The 19106-nt window shown below is 43.8% G+C and overlaps 2 protein-coding genes across 4 annotated transcripts in view; both read left to right on the top strand.

The window, feature by feature from the left end:
• The window catches only part of Canx (calnexin), a 30751-nt gene extending 25048 nt beyond the window's left edge, over positions 1 to 5703 (top strand). For both annotated transcript variants that reach the window (XM_051167419.1, XM_051167420.1), the window contains exons 11-15: positions 578 to 793; positions 1536 to 1655; positions 2806 to 2926; positions 3052 to 3131; positions 4330 to 5703. In XM_051167419.1, coding sequence (XP_051023376.1) covers positions 578 to 793; positions 1536 to 1655; positions 2806 to 2926; positions 3052 to 3131; positions 4330 to 4383 — 591 coding nt within the window. In that variant the 3' untranslated portion in view covers positions 4384 to 5703. The remainder of the gene's footprint in view (positions 1 to 577; positions 794 to 1535; positions 1656 to 2805; positions 2927 to 3051; positions 3132 to 4329) is intronic.
• A 1894-nt stretch (positions 5704 to 7597) lies between these two features.
• Positions 7598 to 19106, top strand: part of Maml1 (mastermind like transcriptional coactivator 1) — a 33615-nt gene continuing 22106 nt past the window's right edge. Inside the window, exons 1-3 of one of the 2 annotated variants that reach the window (XM_051167418.1) lie at positions 7598 to 8641; positions 9723 to 9832; positions 15611 to 15619. In XM_051167418.1, the coding sequence (XP_051023375.1) occupies positions 8318 to 8641; positions 9723 to 9832; positions 15611 to 15619 (443 nt within the window). In that variant the 5' untranslated portion in view covers positions 7598 to 8317. The remainder of the gene's footprint in view (positions 8642 to 9722; positions 9833 to 15610; positions 15620 to 19106) is intronic. The other variant, XM_051167417.1, reaches the window with a different exon arrangement.

Below are 19106 nucleotides of genomic sequence, written 5' to 3'. Positions count from 1 at the left end.
AACCAAGGAAACTATAATCGTTCATTTCTATTTAGACTTTTAGATGTAAAGTACATCTGTGCATATATTTTATATGTCTTTACTGTAAAATGTTTTTAGTTGTTCATCTAGATGACTAAGATGAAATAAAAACTGTGCTTTAGCTTGTCCTTTAGCTATCTGGATATAGGTACATGCCTATGTGGGGACCAGGAGTTGAAGGTCAACTTCAGCTCCAGCTGGGAGGATTGTACAGTCCAGGAGAGCCTGGACTATGTGAAACCCTATTTAATAAAGCTGGCAGCCAGCTAGTGAATTGTGTTTTGTTGAGAATTAGTATTGAGACTGAATCAGTTGTCTCGTGTGTGCTAGGCAAGCTCTGTGCCTCCAACCCACATCCCCAGCCAATCACTGTTTAGAGTGATTTGTTGTTCTGCTAGTCATTTAAATTTGACAAAGTTAGTGCTTATCTTCTTTGATTATGCAAAATGAGTCTTAGATAGAGTTTCTTTATTACTATCTGAAATGTTTTGAAATGTCTTCTACTTCCATTCCTTTTATCCCACCCCCACCCCCTAAAAAACCCTCCCAAAATTAGGGTGTCTGGAAACCAAGGAAAATACCGAATCCAGATTTCTTTGAAGACCTGGAACCTTTTAGGATGACACCTTTCAGTGCTATTGGTTTGGAGCTCTGGTCCATGACATCTGACATTTTTTTTGACAACTTTATCATTAGTGGTGACCGAAGAGTAGTTGATGATTGGGCCAGTGATGGGTGGGGCCTGAAGAAAGCTGCTGATGGTGCTGCTGAGGTTAGTGATTGTTCATTACCTGTGCATTTATAGCTGCTTTTGGGGGAGACCGATTGCTTTGTAAAAAGCAGTTTTTTAGTGTCTCCCCCCCACCCCTTTATTATGTCAAAATGTATAACTGCATATCTACTAAAGATAAAATACTGGGTTTTAGACCTGATTCTATTAGAATCATGTTCTGGCGTTAAGAGTCCTATGGTTATGTGCAGGGTTTGCCTGCGTGCGTGTGTGTGCGTGCGTGCGTTTAAGGTGTTTTGTTTGTTTTGTCTTCAAGATAGGATTTCTGTTGTGTGGCCCTGGCTGTTCTGGAACTTGTTTTCTAGACCAGGCTGGCCTTGAACTCAGAGATCCACCTGCCACTGTCCCTGGCTTAATGTTTTAATGCACTGAAAATGCTCTTAGTTTACTTCTTGTATGGAATTTTCAATGGTGTGGCTGAGCTGGGGTTTGGAGAGCCAGAAGGGTAGGACAAAGACATTCTTTATCTTTGTTTCCTGCGTAATGGCTTTCTGTGGTTATTACAAGCCGTCTTTTGCACCTTTGAAGGTGAAATGTCATGATGGTAAGAACAGGAAAATGAGGGCTTTTTCCTATTTTCTTTATGTGCATCTTAGTTTGACTCCTTTGGAAAATAAGGAGCCTAAATTGCACCATGCCTTGTCTGAACATGGAACAATCAGTCTAGCCTGTATTTCTCATGTGTGAAACCAGTACTCTGAATTATTGTTGTTTTCTATTTCAGCCAGGTGTAGTGGGGCAGATGCTGGAAGCAGCTGAAGAGCGCCCATGGCTGTGGGTGGTCTACATTCTGACTGTAGCTTTGCCAGTGTTCCTTGTGATCCTCTTCTGCTGTTCTGGAAAGGTAGGCATGTCTCTTTAGAGCTACCTTTAGAAAAAGCTCTTTTGATGTTAATGAAAAATAACTAATCATATTGACTGAGACTTTCTATAGTAGTACTTTGATAAATACTAGGACATTTTTTTCTTCAAAGATTTATTTATTTATTATGTATACAGTGCTCATATGTACACCTGTAGACCAGAAGAGGGCACCATATCATATCAAAGATGGTTGTGAGCCACCATGTAGTTGCTGGTAATTGAACTCAGGACCTTTGGAAAAGCAGACAGTGCTTTTAACCTCTGAGCCACCTCTCCAGCCCCACTAGGCCATATTTTACATTGGCTTCTAAAAGCTTAGTCTCATGGCTCCTTGTACCCGTGTGATGGCAGCTTTAGATTCCCTTGTTTTTCATTCCACTCTAGTACTCTCCTTAATATTTGGTGGCAGCCTTTTTTAGAGAAAAAAGAACATCTTGGATGTAAGATCAGCCATCTGGGCGTAAAACAGTTTTCCTCCTGATGTTATTTCTATTCATTTACTTTGTAATTTGATCTCTAACTATTTAACTGTGGTTCCCTCCCTGTTTTTCACTCTCTCAAAACAATACATGTCAAAACTATGCAGGTTCTCCAGCCTCAATGTTTTTCTAATTCAGACCTTGTTGCATACTGCCTCCTATTAATTTAGGATTCTGCTTACATTATGGCACTTTGTCAGATCCAAGGGTCCATTTTCCCCTCACCCTCACTGCTCACTGTGGGGTATTTGTATCTGAATGAGCTTGACAAACTAGGCCTGTACTTTCTTCCTGAGTCTTTGCTCTTTATTTATTTATTTATTTATTTTTAATTTCCTGTTTTGATGATACCTCCTACCATCCCTCCCATGGGGGGGGTGGATATGTAGAGTAAGGATAATGTCTTGAGCCAAGGTGTGGGTGGCGCACACCTTTAATCCCAGCACTCGGGAGTCAGAGGCAGGCAGATCTCTTTGAGTTGTAGGCTACACAGAGAAACCCTATCAGAAAAAAAGAAAATTTTACTTTTATGTGTACATGTCTTCTGTGTACATAACCTTCAATATAAATTTGCCCAGAGACATTCAGAAGTTGAGGGGTAATATATTTGTGACAACACAAGCATGATTCTTAAATTTGGCGGTATTTCAGAAACAGTCCAATGCTATGGAGTACAAGAAAACAGATGCTCCCCAGCCAGATACGAAGGAGGAAGAAGAGAAGGAAGAAGAGAAGAACAAGGGTGAGGAAGAGGAAGAAGAAGAGAAGCTTGGTGAGTGGTACCTAGAAATCTGTCCTAAACCATGATTAAAAAACAAGATTGTTTTTAGATGATGCTCTAATCATTGTCAAAGCCAGATGTGAAATTCTGTTCAGTAGTTTTATTTTCTATCTTAGAAGAGAAACAGAAAAGTGATGCTGAAGAGGATGGTGGCACTGGCAGTCAAGATGAAGAAGATAGGAAGCCTAAAGCAGAGGTAAGCAGGGGCATGTTTAGTAAATGTTTTTTTTTTTTTTTTTTTTAAAGAAAAAATTTGTGTGTATGTGCAATGTGTGGGTATGTACAAGTGAGTGTACATGCCAATGGACATTTTATTTACATTTCAAGAAGTTTTTCTGTGTGTGGAACATGTGTTTTTTGTTTTGTTTTTAAATAAATAGAAGTTAGAAGAGAGAAAAAGAGTACCAGGTTTCTTAATGGCCCTGTGACATTTATGTCTCGTCATTGTCCCCTCAAAGGTTTTTCTTGCATATTACTACTGAGGACCGAACCCAGAGCCTTGCGCTTGCTAGGCAAGCGCTCTACCACTGAGCTAAATTCCCAACCCCTACTACTGCATTTTAAACTTTTTGGTTTTTCAGGACAGCATTTCTCTGTGTAACCCAGGTTAGCCTGGAACTCAGAGATCTGCCTGCCTCTGCTTCCCAAGGGCTGAGATTTAAGGTGTGCAGCACCACCACATGGCACACTTCAAACTTTTTAAAAAATATTTTTATATTTATTATGATAAAGTGTTATACCTACATGTATACCTACCTGCACTCTGGAAGAGGGCACCAGATCTCATTATAGATGGTTGTGAGCCACCATGTGGTTGCTGGTAATTGAACTCAGGACCTTTGGAAGAGCAGCCAGTGCTCTTGAACTCTGAGCCACCTTTCCGGCCTCAGTTTTTAAGACAGGGTTTCATGTAGCCCACACTGACCTTGAACTCTGTGTAGTCAAGGATAATTGAACTTTTGATATTCCACATGCCAGGTATTATAGGTATGTGCTCCACCCTCCTCTGTTTTCTGTGGTGCTGTAGGGCTCTTCAGAGGACCTGGGTGTAACTCTCAGCACACAGGGTGGGTCACACCTGTCTGTAACTCCAGTTCCCTAGGGATTTGATGCCCTCTTCTGCTCTGAGAGTGCCAGGCACACACAGGGTGTACAGTTACTGATCCAGGCAAACACTCAAAATATAGCCTCTCTCCCCCAAATTAAAATGTTGATAGGTTTTAAGGAAAGTACATTGTTTTGGAAAATAAATACTAAAATTGGTTACCTATAATTCTACTACTTTTGATATATTTTTTTGCCATTTGAGTTACTTAGTTTAAATGGTTTTAGAAATTTAGCAACACTTGTTTTTAAATATGTTGATTATATGAACTTCTCTTTTCACCTAATAGGAGGATGAAATTTTGAACAGATCACCAAGAAACAGAAAGCCACGAAGAGAGTGAAACAATCTTAAGAACTTGATCTGTGATTTCCTCTCCCTCCCCTTCCCCTGCAAATGTGGTCCTAGGAGAGAGGGCCTGGCATACCTTAGGTGGGAATTCAGAAAACCTCAAGACATCACCATCTGCAGGTTCCAGTGACTACTAGCCTGTAATTTGAAACATCTAGCAGTAAATAATTACAGTTGTAATGTAAAGGACCCTGTTTCTGTAGAAAAGAAAACACTTAACATAATGGTTGTGAAATGTAACATGAAGCAACTAACTTGTGTTTTGTTTTGTTTTTAAAATCTTTGGGTTTTTTCTTTTTTCTTTTTTTTTTTTTCTCCTTTTTAGATAGAATGATAGAATTTTTGCCAGTTTAAAATCTTGGCTTAATTTAATATATTAATCTTTTAATGCAGAAATAACACCAACACTAGGAATGCTAGGAAGAATGAATTGCAGTTTTTATAACAATTTTTTTTTTAAGTTTGGTATTAAAACACTCACGTGTCTCTGTCCCTAAAATTGTAATCACGTTCAAGTTCAGTCATTTGTGGTTATAATCTTGTTTTGTGTGCTTCTGTTAGTTACTTCTCCTCTTAAGGACATGAGAGAGGGATTGGATGGAAGCCCAAATTCATATCAGAGTTCCCTTTACATTGTATTAAATAGACCCAAAAAGAACCAAAAGGAGACTTGGTGTTGGTCAGATCATAAAGTGCAGTGTTCTGTTGCCCTTGGGACTGCTCCATTCACAGACAGCTTTGCAGAGGAGAGGAGAGGACCTGACTTAATGCAGCAGTCATACTCCCACACAGAAGGCCAGACATCTCGGGTCCTCTGGAGCACGAGGCTTTTTAAGGAATTCTGGTGGTGCCTAAGTATACAACTTCATCACTTGTTCCACTGTGTTGACACTGTTTTCCTCATGGATCTCCTCATTCCCCAGCTTTCTCTGCTATGCATTTTCTTCACAGCGCAGCTTGCCGTCCGTTGCTGAAAATTATTATAAGCTCTGCATAGTGTTAGCTTTACTGTGATGACTTCTGTTTCTTCTTTTTAAGCAGACCCACACCTTTCCAGGGTCCAACTACAGGATAGATTACAGACTTTCCATAGTGTCTATTTCTTTTACTCTGTGCAGACTTTAGAAAGTCTAATCCAGAGATGGGCCAATTCAGAATTGATTATAATTGAACACAGGCTAAAATGTGTTTATGGGAGGATTGACACATAGCATGAGTTATTTTACTTTTGTAGGATATTTAAACTTTTCATTTGCAGTTCGTGTAACAGTTTCGTCTTCAAATTCACACAATAAAGCAGTCCTGTTCAAAATGTTTTTATGGTGGCTTGAAGAATTTTTTTTTTTAAAGTAGATTCAGGTCCGTGTCCCCCCCCCCCCCCCGGAATGCAGATGGGTGCTAGAAGAGCCTCCCCCACATCACTGTAGTGTAATATTATTATTACACCACACTGAAATGTATTCAGAAACAGATGTTTCAGTTTCACTCTTTCTCCAGAGGCGTTCCATGTACCGATGATACTGTTCCTTGCACTGAATATATACACACACACACACACACACACACTCCACAGTGTTTATATTGGGGTGATACTGGGAAAGAAATATATTTGTAAAGGATGAAGGCTGTATCTGTTGTCTTTTTAAACACTGGTTCATTTCATTTCTTGAGGGTGGAATGCATTTTCTTGCTGTTCAGTGCTTTAATCCCCATCTGTTGTTTGTGGTCACAGTGACCATAGCTGTATAGCGGATGTTCTCAAATGTATAGAGTGAAATAAACAGTTACTAGCAAGAAGTGAAAAGATGTCTGTAGGTTTCTCCTTGAATCAATCAAACGTGGGGATGATTGTTTTTCTAGAATCTGCTTATCTGTTTGATCATTCTAGATTAGTAAAATGACAGGTTTATTTATAATCATTGGTTGTGTTCATTGCTATCTGGGTCCCTCTTCCTCCCTTAGGGCTTCATGGGAGTTACAGCTTTCTTAAATGTCCGACACATTAGTGAACGGCCAGCAGCTTCAACTCTTTACAAAAAGCTTAGAGGGCTGGTATTGACACTCAGTAAGTAGAACTGCAAAGTATGTGCGAGGCACCATAGGCTTGGTTCCCGGCACTGAATAAAAAAATAAAGGCCCTTATGTTATTTTATATGCTGGATTCCTTGTTGCATTTTTGTAAAGTGCCCACTACTTGAGCTGTGCTCTATTTTGTCCACAAAGTACTCTTCACTTTCCAGATTGTCATGTTACTAAATGGCATTACATTAAAGCCCTGTGTTACATGTCCTCTTTTGAACTTCATGATAACCTTGGATGTATATTTACTGTTTGAATAGTGGTTTATTCTTTTCATTGGCTACTGTAGGTGAGAGTAATTCAGTCTTGTTTTTTAACTTCCTCTCACCAGCGATGGTTTAGTCATTTCTGTTGTGTAAAACGGACAACAGCACAGAAATGGGGCAGCTGGGGTTAAGGGTGGGTTGTATGTATGTTTTTTTCAGTGCTGGTATTTGAACCAGTGCTCTACCACCGAACTACCTTCTAAATAATATTCTTTAAGATGTATAAAAACTCTTTAACATTTTTATTAGCAAATAGCTTTGCTCAGGCTCCATATTTGAGGATATTATTGAAAGTCGTGCCCTGATTATTTTGTGTTTATTAAGGTTTTAGCTTATGTCCTGAATTGATACAGTATGTATAGTGCTTTTAAGAGTTTTTGACAACCTTTCAATTCTAACTGGTCATAATTTAACCCCAGCATTCACAAGACAGAAGCAGGCCCACTTCCTCCACCAAAAAATTAGAATTTCTATTTTTTCTACTGCATTTGTATAAAAACATTTGGTTGTTAGCTCTCGCCCCCCCCCCCCCCCCGTGGTTTTGAAAGTAAAGCGTTTATGAATCCTAGTAAGTGGTAACATGTTTGAGTGGCTGGTGGTGCCTTCTAGTGCGCAGCCTCCCAGCATCTCATGTGGCAGTTGGGGCGTCAATATCTACTTAGAATATTTTTTGATCCTTCCCTGGCTTTTTTCCTTAGCCCATTTGCTTGCTAGTTGCATCACTGGAACCCAGGGTCTTTAGGTTGGATGACTCGGTTTTACATACCAATCTGTTTTAAGTGTAAGTCGCTGGGAATCTAAGTAACTCTAGTCCCCTCTAGTGAGGCTGAAGACTAAGCGCTCTCCTTTCAGCCCCGTCCAAGTAATGAGATTTTGCTGACAGTACCAGAGATTCCCACCTCTACTAGTCCACGCCAACAGTATGTATGTAAGGAATGAGGTCAGAAAGTGGTTGACGTCTAATAGTGTGGGCTGACTGAAAAAGAAGACCGCATCAGGCTTCTGGGCTCAGCGATTTCCACAGCACTCAGATTTACCCCGCGTCCCCCGCGAACCCGGAAGGGACAGCCTTCTGGGGGCGGTGTTCAGAAAACGTGGCTCTTCTTGGATAGGTTCATGTCAGTCACAGTCAGCTCTCGCGCTCTGACCCCGCCTCGGGGCTGCCCTTTGCTCGGCTCCCGAGTGTTCAGTTTAAATACCCGAGGACCCTTCACTTGCTCGTCTCCACGCCCTTGGACGGCGGGCTTGGTCTGATTGGCCAGACCGCCTGTCCGTCAGGAGTGACGCGGGGTTCGCCGGCCCAGGCCCCGCCCTCTTCCGAAAGCCCCGAAAACAATTTTAAGATGGCGGCGGCAGCGGCGCGGAAAACAATGGGCCAGGGGTGTAGGGGATAGGCCGAGGCCTGAGGCAGGCAGCGAGCGCTGTCCTGGAGTCGGGACTAGCGGGGTCGGAGGAAGACCTGCCGCCGCGCCCGAGCCCGCTCCGCAGCCCGCCGGGGCATGGCGCGGCCGTGAGCCGCCAGAAGCGGAGGAGCCCGACGTGCCAGCCGGCACCGGGAGGCCCGGGCCCGGCCCGCGCCCCATGGTGCTGCCCACCTGCCCCATGGCGGAGTTCGCGCTTCCGCGGCACAGCGCGGTCATGGAGCGCCTCCGCCGGCGCATCGAGCTGTGCCGGCGGCACCACAGCACCTGCGAGGCCCGCTACGAGGCCGTGTCTCCCGAGCGTCTGGAACTCGAACGCCAGCACACCTTCGCCCTGCACCAGCGCTGCATCCAGGCCAAGGCCAAGCGCGCCGGCAAGCACCGGCAGCCGCCCGCCGCCGCCCCGGCCCCGGCAGCCGCTCCGGCCCCCGCGGCCGCGCGCCTGGACGCAGCCGACGGCTTGGAGCACAGCCGTCCGGTCGCGGTGAGTAAGGCTGCCTCCTGCCGCGGGACTCCTTCCTCCCGAGAATGCCTCTCCCGGCGCGCATCGGGCCTCGGGGAAACTTCCCAGGGTGCTCCCGTTTCTGGGTCTGGGTTCTGGGAGGAGGCTAACATGGCAGGGAGCTGGGCGCTTGTCATTCTCGGGAAGTGGCACTGCAGTGGACTTGGGGAAAACGTTACCGTGAGGACTTTGAGTGAAGTCGGGGCTGGAAAAGCAGGAGGTTAGTTGGTGATAAGCTTTTCTCCCAAACTTGACTTCCAACTGTTGAGAACTTCGTCCTGGAACAGACCCGCGTTGAAGTTGCCTAAGATGTAGGGCGTTCTTGCACTGTAGGCCTGGCCTCGTTTAGTCTCCCAGTGTTGATTGGATCCTTGCTGCTTGGAAGGTCCTGAGCAGTAGGCCGGGTTAAGGCTTTAATATGGAAATAAGTTGCCCTTCAGTTGACAATATCCTAAGGCTTCCGAATGGAAAATCGAAATGCCTTTTGGAAGCCTTAGTATGATCTGCTCATTGAGTGGAATAAAAAGTATTTTTCTTTATTATTATTTTTAAAGGAAACCCAAGAATTAGAACGCGAGATTCCTGCTATACTATTGGCAGTTCCAATTTTAACCTACTAAGCCTGTTTAAAAATCTCTGATCATATTAATAGTCGTTGAACAGAGGAAATGACGGTAGTTGTTGGTCAGCTGTGCCCTTTGGTTTGTAGTAGCTAATCCCAAGATTTACTGGTTAGAAGTTTTGCCTCCCTGAAACTGATTTATAAAACTGGAAACCTGTGTGTGTTGGGTGGAGGAGGGGGGCGTTACAAAATTTGTGGTAATTTAAAGGTTAAAAAAAAAAAAACTGACAACGCTTAAGTTGTTCAGTAATTCTAATTCATGTCTTTATTGTCTCTCACTTGGTCCATTGTAATGCTTTTACTTGTAAAACTCTTCCCTAAATCTTTCAGGCTTAGTACCCTTCCTCTTGAAATGTTAGAGACCCTTCTGAGGCCGAAGGGGATGAAGGGAAAGCTTTTGGGGCCAGCCTGACCTAACCTATCTTTCCATGTCCCCCACAGAAATACTGTTTTCCTTCTTTACCACACTCTCTCCGCCGCAGGACTAGAAGACAGAACACTTGGGTTCTGACCCAGCTGGTCAAGTCTTTTCATCCCCTCTTTTCTCACCTGTAAACTGAGGGTATGTTGGGCTTCTTACAAGGTTTCGTTAAGGAATCAAATGAGTATGAGGTCAGGTGTGGTGGCTCATGCCCAGAGGCAGGTGGAAGGAAGAAAGGAATTTATGGATGGGAGTGAATTTCACAAACTGAAGGGCTGTTTGTAGGGTCTTTCTCAACGCTTCAGAATCCTAGCATCCTTCCAGCCACAACCCACCCTCCTTTGCAGTTAGTTTCCGAAAACCCAGCTCACAGCAGAACCTCCTCCATCAATATAGTTATGAAATGTAGCTACACATGGTTTTGTTTTATTTTTTCCAGAAAGGGCTCGTTTGTGTAGTCCTGGCTGCCCTGGAACTCGCTCTGTAGACCTGGCTGGCCTGGAATTCAAAGATCCCCCTGCCTCTGCCTCCCAAGTGCTGGCACTAAAGGTGTGCTCCGCCATTGCCTGGCTTATGCTTTTTGTTTTTAACACAAAGTCACATGTTACTTCAGCCATCCTGTGTCTTGCCAAGTAGACTGTAAGCTCTTGGAATCAGAACAGGCTTGGGCTAAGTCCCATACATAGTTTAGGCCATCCATATGTTTGTTGAGTGATTGATAATGAACTTGGTTGTGTTTACCCAAAATTACTTAACTGAATGAGTCACCTTTACTAACAAATGTTGCTTGGAGGAAAGATCTCCACCTCCTCCCCAGTCGCTGCTGCGGACTGAGCCCAGGACTTTGTACTTACTGGATGGCTTAGTCAGGTTTCTATTGCTGTGAAGAGACACCGTGACCACAGCAACTCTTATAAAGAACATTGAATTGAGGCTGGCAGACAGTTCAGAAATTTAGTCCATTACCATCATGGCTGGAAGCGTGGTGGCAGCAGGCAACAAGACGAGACAGTGGCACTGGGCTTGAGCATCTGAAACCTCAGAGCCCCTCCCCCGCCCATGACACACTTTCTTCAACAAGGCCACAGCTCCTAGTGCTGCCACTCACTCTCTGTGGGCCCATGGGAGCCATTTTCAAACAAACCACCACACTAGGTGAGTAGTGCTTTGCCACTGAACTACACTGCTAACCCTAAAGACCTTTGAATCCAGTAGGTAGTCATCCCAATTGAAGTAAATTATGAAAGCTCATAAAAAACTTAACTTGCACACAAAAACAGTTGCCTTGAACACCTTCGCAGAAAGAATAGTAATAGTGTTTGAATTTCTTTTTAAAATTATGTTAAAGGTTTGACTTGACATAGTTTTATACTTTTTTAGTATATAAATTCAGGTTTATTGGAAGCAACTCTGGGCAGACTTGCAGGTGGAGGGGGAGAGAGAGAGAAAAGTTATGTAGAGAGAGGATAGGGAGAGAAGAGATGATTTTATAACTTTTAATTTCTTAGTCACTGGAGAAAAAATTGAGTTCTCGCCGAGGGTTCCAATAAGACATAAGCAGGACTTGAATCCAGCAGGTCATAGTGGTACATGCCTGTGATCCCAGCACCTGGAGCAAAGACAAGAGGACAGCTGCAAGTTCAGGACCAGCCTGGGATATGTAGTTAAGCCAGCTATGTAGGGAGAAGGAGTCTCAAAGGAAGGGCAGGGAGAGGAAGTCTGGTGAGATGCTCAGCAGTTAAGATCACTAGCTGCTCTCTTACAGGAACTAGTTCCGTTTATAGCATCTACATGGCAGCCAACATCTGTAACTCCAGTTCCAGAAGATCCAATGCCCTTCCTCTTCTGGCTCTGAGGACATTGGTTACATAATTCATATACAGACATACATTTAGGCACAACACTCAAATTGTTTAAAAAAAATTTTTTTTCCTTTCCTTTTCTTTGTTTTGTTTTTTTGAGACAGGCTTTCTCTGTGTAGCCATGGGTGTCCTGGACTCGCTTTGTAGACCAGGCTGGCTCTGAATTCACAGAGATCTGCCTGCCTCTGCCTCCCGAGCACTGGGATTAGAGGTGTGCGCTACCACACCCAGCCCCGACTTCTTGTTTTATTTCCTGAGTAAAACATTAAAGACATGGGCCACTAAGCCTAGCTAGAAAATAAAGGTTAAAAAGCAATTTGAGTCTGGCTTGTCAGTAAATCTTTTGAGTGTGAAGCCCTGACCAGATTTGCCATGTCAGGTTGATGTTACCACGTTAAACCTTGACACGAAGGTTTTGGGAATTTAAACTTTGAGTGGGTAGTGCTGTTCTTTATCTCTTTAAGGAGGAAGGACCTCTCTTCAATCAGGCTGCAGGGAGATGCTAGCTGAGCTGTTCAGCCTTAGGATTGGACCCAGAAAAGGAGTATCACTAAGAGAACAGTGGTGTTTCCATTTTAGTGGCTCCTTTAGAGGGGAAAAGAGGCCTTGCTTGACTCTGTAGGAGTTCGATTTGGAAAGCACCACTTTGAATTTTAACTACATAAAAAAAAAAGTATGTGGGTGCATAGGTGCATGCCACAGCATGCCTGTGGAGACTGGAAGATAGCTTGCTGGAGCTGGCTTTCCCCTTCTCAGTGGGTCCTAGGGACTGAAATAAGGTGATCAGGCTTGGTGGCAGACACCAGTACTAGCTGAGCCATCGTGACAACCCAAGAACACAGCTGCACAGAGAGATGAAAAGAGAAGAGCACCTCTCACTCCTGGTTTTTGACAATTGCATGTTTGTTTGGTCTCAATCTTTTCAGAAAGGCTGCTGATACATCCCCCATGAGGCAGTCACTGCACAGCCAGAGTTCCCTAACTGGCATGCCTGTGTGTGACAAGACAGATACTGCTAATAAGAGTTCCCCTTTACTTATTGTTTTCTTCTTAGGATATTAAGGATATTACACACACACACACACACACACACACACACACACACACACACACCCCCCCCCCCCCCCCCCCAGCAAGGACCTGACCACTATCACTCTGTTAGAGGTGAATCACAAACAATACTTTAGACTTTTTCTATCCTGGCTTTTGGGAATAAGCCTGTTAGGTTTTCCTTATAATCTGCTATTGAAAAAAAGTACTAGTATTTTACTTTTGTTTTTCTGCGTGGGGAGTGGGATATGTGCACAGGTACTGGCATATTACAGTGTGCGTGTGGACACTGAAGCACAATTTTCAGGAGTTGGTTCTCTCCTTCTGCCATGTGGGTTCTGAGGATCAAACTCAGGTTGCCAGGCTTGTGGGCAAGCACCTGTACTCACCGAACTTGCCTTGCCTTTTTTTTTTTTTTTTTTTTTAATTAGGCTTGCTAGATTATAGCAAAGTATCCCGCCCACTTCATACAAACCTTCATTCTGAGTGAAAACAATCTTCTACAGAAGCATAGTTTATTTCTCTAACAAAATGTTATAAAGGTTTATTCCCAATACTTCTATGCACTTTTGTTAGACTTTTGCCACTGGGTCAAGAGGAAATTACCCTGTGTGGCTTTGACAATTGCATTTCAGCCTATTCATCCCTAAAGTCCCTTTCCCCATCTCATTTAGTTATGAGCAGCTCCTCCTTTTTTACCTTTTATCGGTCTTGTCTCTTTGGTCTGGTTTAGTTTTTTTGAGACAAGGTTTTACTTACTACAGACCTGACAGGCCTAGAATTTAGAGCTCTGGCTGCCTTTGCCTTCTGAGTGCTGGGATGGCAGGTGTCCCCCAGCACGCCCAGCTTAGCTTGTCCTTCACGGAGAAGCACTGCACCAACAGTACAAAGAACACTTTACCCAGATTGGCCTTTTGTTACTTTTGAGTTCCTGTTGCCTGGTCATTTGCACCCTAAATTTCTCCTCCTAAATTCCCTCCTTGCTTTGTTCTGTGAGCCACCTAAAGATGCACACTTCTCTACTCCCAGCTCCCCAGTGTGTACTGCCTAAGAGTAAGACCGGAAATTCATGTAAGGGTTATGCCAGTAAATCAATTCAAAGAATACGTCTTTCTAAGCATAAAGAAGCTACTGTACTTGATTGTGCAGGGCAGCCTTTGGTTTTTAAAGATGACTGATGTGGCTTCTGGATCCATTTTCCCCTGAGGCATCCCGCCTTCTCCTGTGATGCTCCTCCTTTCTCACCAGCTCTTTCCTTTAGCTTGAAAACAAGAGCATTTTCTGCACTCAGTCTTTTCCTCTGTGCTTTCTCACTCTTAAGCTCACGTGTTCTTCTTCCCTTTGCCCTCTCCACCTGAAATTACCAGCTCCTTGTTATCTGTTGTTTGCCCCTCCTACTTTTCTGAAATTGCCCTCTTTAAACACACCAATTTGGTATTGCCAAATTCAGTGGCTTCTTAGTCATTTTTCTTGACTTCCTCCTCCAAAAGACTCTTAGCTTCTGCTCTCTGCTGATTTTCTCTCCTGCTCTGACGCTGTGTGTGTGTTTGTTTCTCAGTCTCCTTTTCCTTAGCTCATGTAACAAATATCTGAGTTCCTACTGTGTACACCAGAATTTCTAGGTACTAGAAATATAACAGTAAACAAGACAAATTAAAATTTGTCTGCCATGGACAGAAAGGCTCAGGATTTTCAGAAGTTGATTCTGTCTAGGAGTATAGATGTGCACTTTTGAGCGCAGCTGCTCAGAAGGTTGAAGGGAAGGTTGGAGACCAGCCTAGATAACTTAGTGAGACCCTGTTTCAAAGTAATTAATTGATAGACAGGCGCTGTGTAGCCCTGACTGGCCTAGAACTCACAGGGATCCACCTGCCTTTGCCTCCTGAGTGCTGGAGTTAAAGGCGTGGCCACCACACTACCAAGATGTTCTGTTGTTATTTGTACCTAAAAGGAGGCCCTTGGCTAGCAGAAAGTCTTGGGAAAGGACATCTCAGATAGGCCTGGCAGCAGAGATGTCTGAGACAGGAGCTTTGAGTGTCCTGTGCAGCCCGTCCGGTGGCAGCGAGCAGCTTTGCTGGTCAGCAGAGAAAAGTCAGGTTCACTGGGCAGTCAGCAGCAGAACAGAAACAGACGGCTTATCCTCAGGGTTTTGTTTTTAATTTTTGGAAATGTATTTATTTTATTTTTATGTACATTTGGTCCTTGGCTTACATGTATGTCTGTGAGGGTGTCAGACCCTCTGGAACAAGTTACAGACAGTTGTGAGCAGCCATGTGGGTGCTGGGAATTGAACCCAGGGCCTCTAGAAGAGTAACCAATACTCTTAAACACTGAGCCATCTCTTCAGCCCCTATTTTTAATTTTTACTACGTTTATGTATTTACTGTATGGGAGAAAGGTGCATTCATGTGATGGCGATTTTCTCCTACCATGCTGTACCCAGGGCAACTCAGGTATCAGGTTTGGTAATAGTACTTTACATGTTACGATCATTTTGGTGCCAGGTAGAAGGTAGCAGGTTGGTGAACACAACAGATCCTGAAGGCAAAGGCACAGGTCTCGACTGCTAGACTAGGTAGTTTGGCCATGTGGAGAAATAGACATTACTCAGTTGTCTTAAGAAAAAATGGGGGTGGAAGGAGAGCAGGAGAGCTGGCCAGATGCCGAGTGATTTAGAACACTTCACCGATATTGCAGAGGACCCAGGTTTGAGTCCTAGCACCCACACGGTAATTAACAACTATCATACAACTAGTTCTAGAGGTTCTGAGGCCCTCTTCTGACATCTGTGGGTAGTGCTTACATGTGGTGCATAAAACAAGCACACATACGAGCACGTGTGCGCGCACACCCCCCACATACATGCACACACACAAAGGCATAATACTCATACATGTAAAATAAAAATTAAAAAAAAAAAAAGCTGGGCGTGGTGGCACATGCCTTTAATCCCAGCACTCAGGAGGCAGAGGCAGGTGGATCTCTGTGAGTTCCAGGCCAGCCTGGTCTACAAAGCAAGTAAGTCCAGGATAGCCAAGGCTACATAGAGAAACCCTGTCTTGAAAAACCAAAAAAAAAAAGAAGGAAAAATTGGGACTGAAAGTATGGGTCAATGGTTAGAACATTAGCACAAGAATGACCCTGAGTTCAATTGCCAGCTCTTCAGAAAAAAAAAAGCAAACTTGGAGGTAGCGGCACATATTACTCAGAAGGCAGAAGCAAATGGAGCTCTGTGAGTTTGAAGCCAGCCTGATCTACAGAGTGAGTTCCCGGACAGTTAGGGCTACACAGGGGGAAAAAAAAAAAAAAGAAAAGAAAAATGAAAGGAAGGAAAGAAAAGCAAACCAGCTTTCCTTTGCTTTTTTGTTTGTTTTTAGGGAGAACAGGATCTCATGTAGTCCAGTCAGGCTGTGTAGCTAACACTGGCCCTAAAATCCACATTCCTGGCCTCCACCTCCCAGGTACTGGGATTACAGGCACCACACCTGGCTTTATTTCTCCCTCAGATTTCTTTCTATGTGTCTGCATATGCACACAAGTGTGCAAAGGCCAAAAGAGGGTATCAGGATTCTCTGGAGCTGGAGTTGCAGCCTCCTGGGAGTGGAACTTCTGAACTCCACAAGAGAGGCAGTGCTCTTAATCACTGAGCACCTCTGCAGCAGACTCCTCCCCCCTTTCTCTTTCTGACCCAGGATCTCACTGTTACCCAGACCATCTTGAACTTGTGATCTTCCTGCCTTAGGCACCAAAGTGCTGGCATTACAAGCATGGGGTATTATAACTAGGCCTTTTTTGCACATTTAAAAATGTTGAGCTGGAGAGATGGCTCAGCGGTTAAGAGCACTGGCTGCTCTTTCAAAGGTCCTGAGTTCAATTCCCAGCAACCACATGGTAGGCTCATAACCATCTATAGTGAGATCTGGTGTCCTCCTCTGGTGTGCAGGCACACATGCTAATGTTAATGTTCCTAAGCAATTATCTCTTCCACTATTTTAAAATAAGTGATATTTTTAAGTATTGTCATTCATTCTTTTCTGGCTTTATATGTTACCTGTAAAAATAATTTTCAGTCATCCAGGCAAGATCCATATTTTTGCTAGTCTACTGGCCATTCCCATGTTTATTCCCAGCATGTCTAAAATGGACTCTTCTCCTCTACCACATGTCTTCTCTTTAGCCAGTTACACAAAACCCACTTAGCTACCTATTCTTTCCTTTGCTTCCAGCTTTCAGGTGCTTGTACTTTCCACAGCAATATTAAGTTTCTCCTGGGAGCCAAGAATTTTAGATACTGGGTATATCAACAGCTTGATGGGAAGGGAAGACAAAGCTGTGACAAAGGTGGTGACGCCTGTGTGGCTGTGGGGGAGCGGATGCCTCTTGGGTGCACTTTGGAACAAGATGAGTCTTGATTTTCTTTTTCTTTTGTTTTGTTGTTTGTTTGTTTGTTTGTTTTTAGAGACAGAGTTCCTCTGTTTAGGCATACCCACCCTGGAGTTCACATCTTCCGTGGGTACTGGAGATTATGCTCGGGGGATCAGGCTTGCACAACAAGCACCTTTACCCTGGAATATTATTTTTAAAAACGTATGTGCACCACATGTGTACTTGGTGTCCAAGAAGGTCAGAAGAGAGTGTTAGATCACCTAAGACTAGAGTTGTAGACAGTCGTGAATCACCATATGGGTGCAGGGAAAAAGACTGGGCTCCTGGAAGAGCAACGTATTCTCTTAATCATTGAGGCCATCTCTCCAGCCCCTGGAATATTACTTTTAAGAAAATTATTTATTAAGTATACAATGTTTTGCCTGAATGTACATCTACACACCAGATCTCATTAAGACTGTTATGAGTCATGTGGTTGCTGGGAATTGATCTCAGGGCCTTTGGAAGAGAAGGCAGTGCTCTTAACCTCTGAGCCATCTCTCCAGCCCCCAGAATATTATTTTGAAAAGAAGAAAATCCTGTATATCTTTGTGTGTGTCTGTGTGCGCGTGCGCACGTGTGCAGACCAGAAGTCTGACATCATCAGAGGTATTATTTATTTATTTATTTATTTATTATGTATAGTGTTTTGCCTGCATGTACACCTGCAGGCCAGAAGAGGGCATCAGATCACATTACAGATGGTTGTGAATCACATACACACACACCCCTCCCTCTCATGGTTGCTCAGCTCTTCGTGTTTGCACCAAAGGCAGTCTACTGACTGAGCCTCATCTCCCAGCCCCAGTCTTCCCATTTTTAACATGACAAACCCAGAGGTTCACCAAAGACAGACTACATAATTCCACTTGTATGAGATACTTAAAAGAGTCAGAAACTGGAAGGTTGGCTCCTGTGGTCTGAGGGAATGTCCAATGGATAGTGAGCTTCAAGGCTTTGTGGTTGATTTGTTCTTAGTGTTGGATCCAGGGCCTTGTCATGCTCACAGGTGCTCTCCCGTGGAACATCTGTAGCCTCAAGGTTTTATTTCTGGAAGACAAAGGCATTCCAGTGATTTTGTTACACAGCAATGTCTGTAGGTGTTTGTGAGTCTCCTCCACTGGACTTTCTACATGGGTTTTGGGAATGGAACTCAAATGGTCAGGCTTGCATGGCTAACACTTTTGCCCACTGAGCTATCCCCATCTTGGATGTGTTTTTGATAAGACAAGTTATTTTATTTATTTGTTTGTTTATTATTTGTTTTTTGAGACAGGGTTTCAATGTGTAACATCCCTGGCTGTCCTGGACACTCTTTGTAGACCAAGCCTGCCTCTGCCTCCCATCCTGGCTCAACAAGTTATTTTATAAGCCATGTGTCCTGACATTTTTTTCTAATACTGTATTGGAGAGAGAGAGAGAGAGAGAGAGAGAGAGAGAGAGAGAGAGAGAGAGAGAGAGAGAGAGAGAGTGTGTGTGTGTGTGTGTGTGTGGTAACCCCTCAGTAGTTCTTCCACCTTACTCTTTAAGGCAGGGTCTCTCAGTCAAACCCTGAGATCCTGGATGTGGTTAGTCTTGCTAAGCAGCCTACTCTGAGGACCCCACCCCCACCCCCATCTGCCTTCTGAAGCAGATTTACAGGCAGGTTCCCAGCCCCACCTGGCATTATATGGGATCTAGGGAATCTAAACCCACGTCCTCAGGAACCACTGAGGCATTGGCCCCATGCCCTGTATGGGATTAATAAAAGTATAGATAATTGCCAGGGTTTTTGTTTGTTTGTTTTGTCTTGTTTTGGTTTTGAGGGGTGTTAGTGCTGGCTGTCCTGGAACTCATTCTGAAGACCAGGTTGGCCTGCTCCCCTAGTGCTAGGATTAAAAGCATGCTCCATTACCACCTGGTCAAAGACATTGTCATTTCAAAGGCAAGTCAAAGAAAGATGGCCATGACTTTCTTCCTACATATGAAACAAGGAAAGCCTTTGCTTATCTCTTATTATTCACTTCAGTCTCACAGAGTAGACACTGATTGTCCAATTTACATGTAAATAAAATGAGATTTCAGGTA

Source organism: Acomys russatus, chromosome 25 (assembly GCF_903995435.1).
Source record: "Acomys russatus chromosome 25, mAcoRus1.1, whole genome shotgun sequence".
NCBI lineage: Eukaryota > Metazoa > Chordata > Mammalia > Rodentia > Muridae > Acomys > Acomys russatus.
This window is presented reverse-complemented; position numbering and strand designations above follow the sequence as displayed.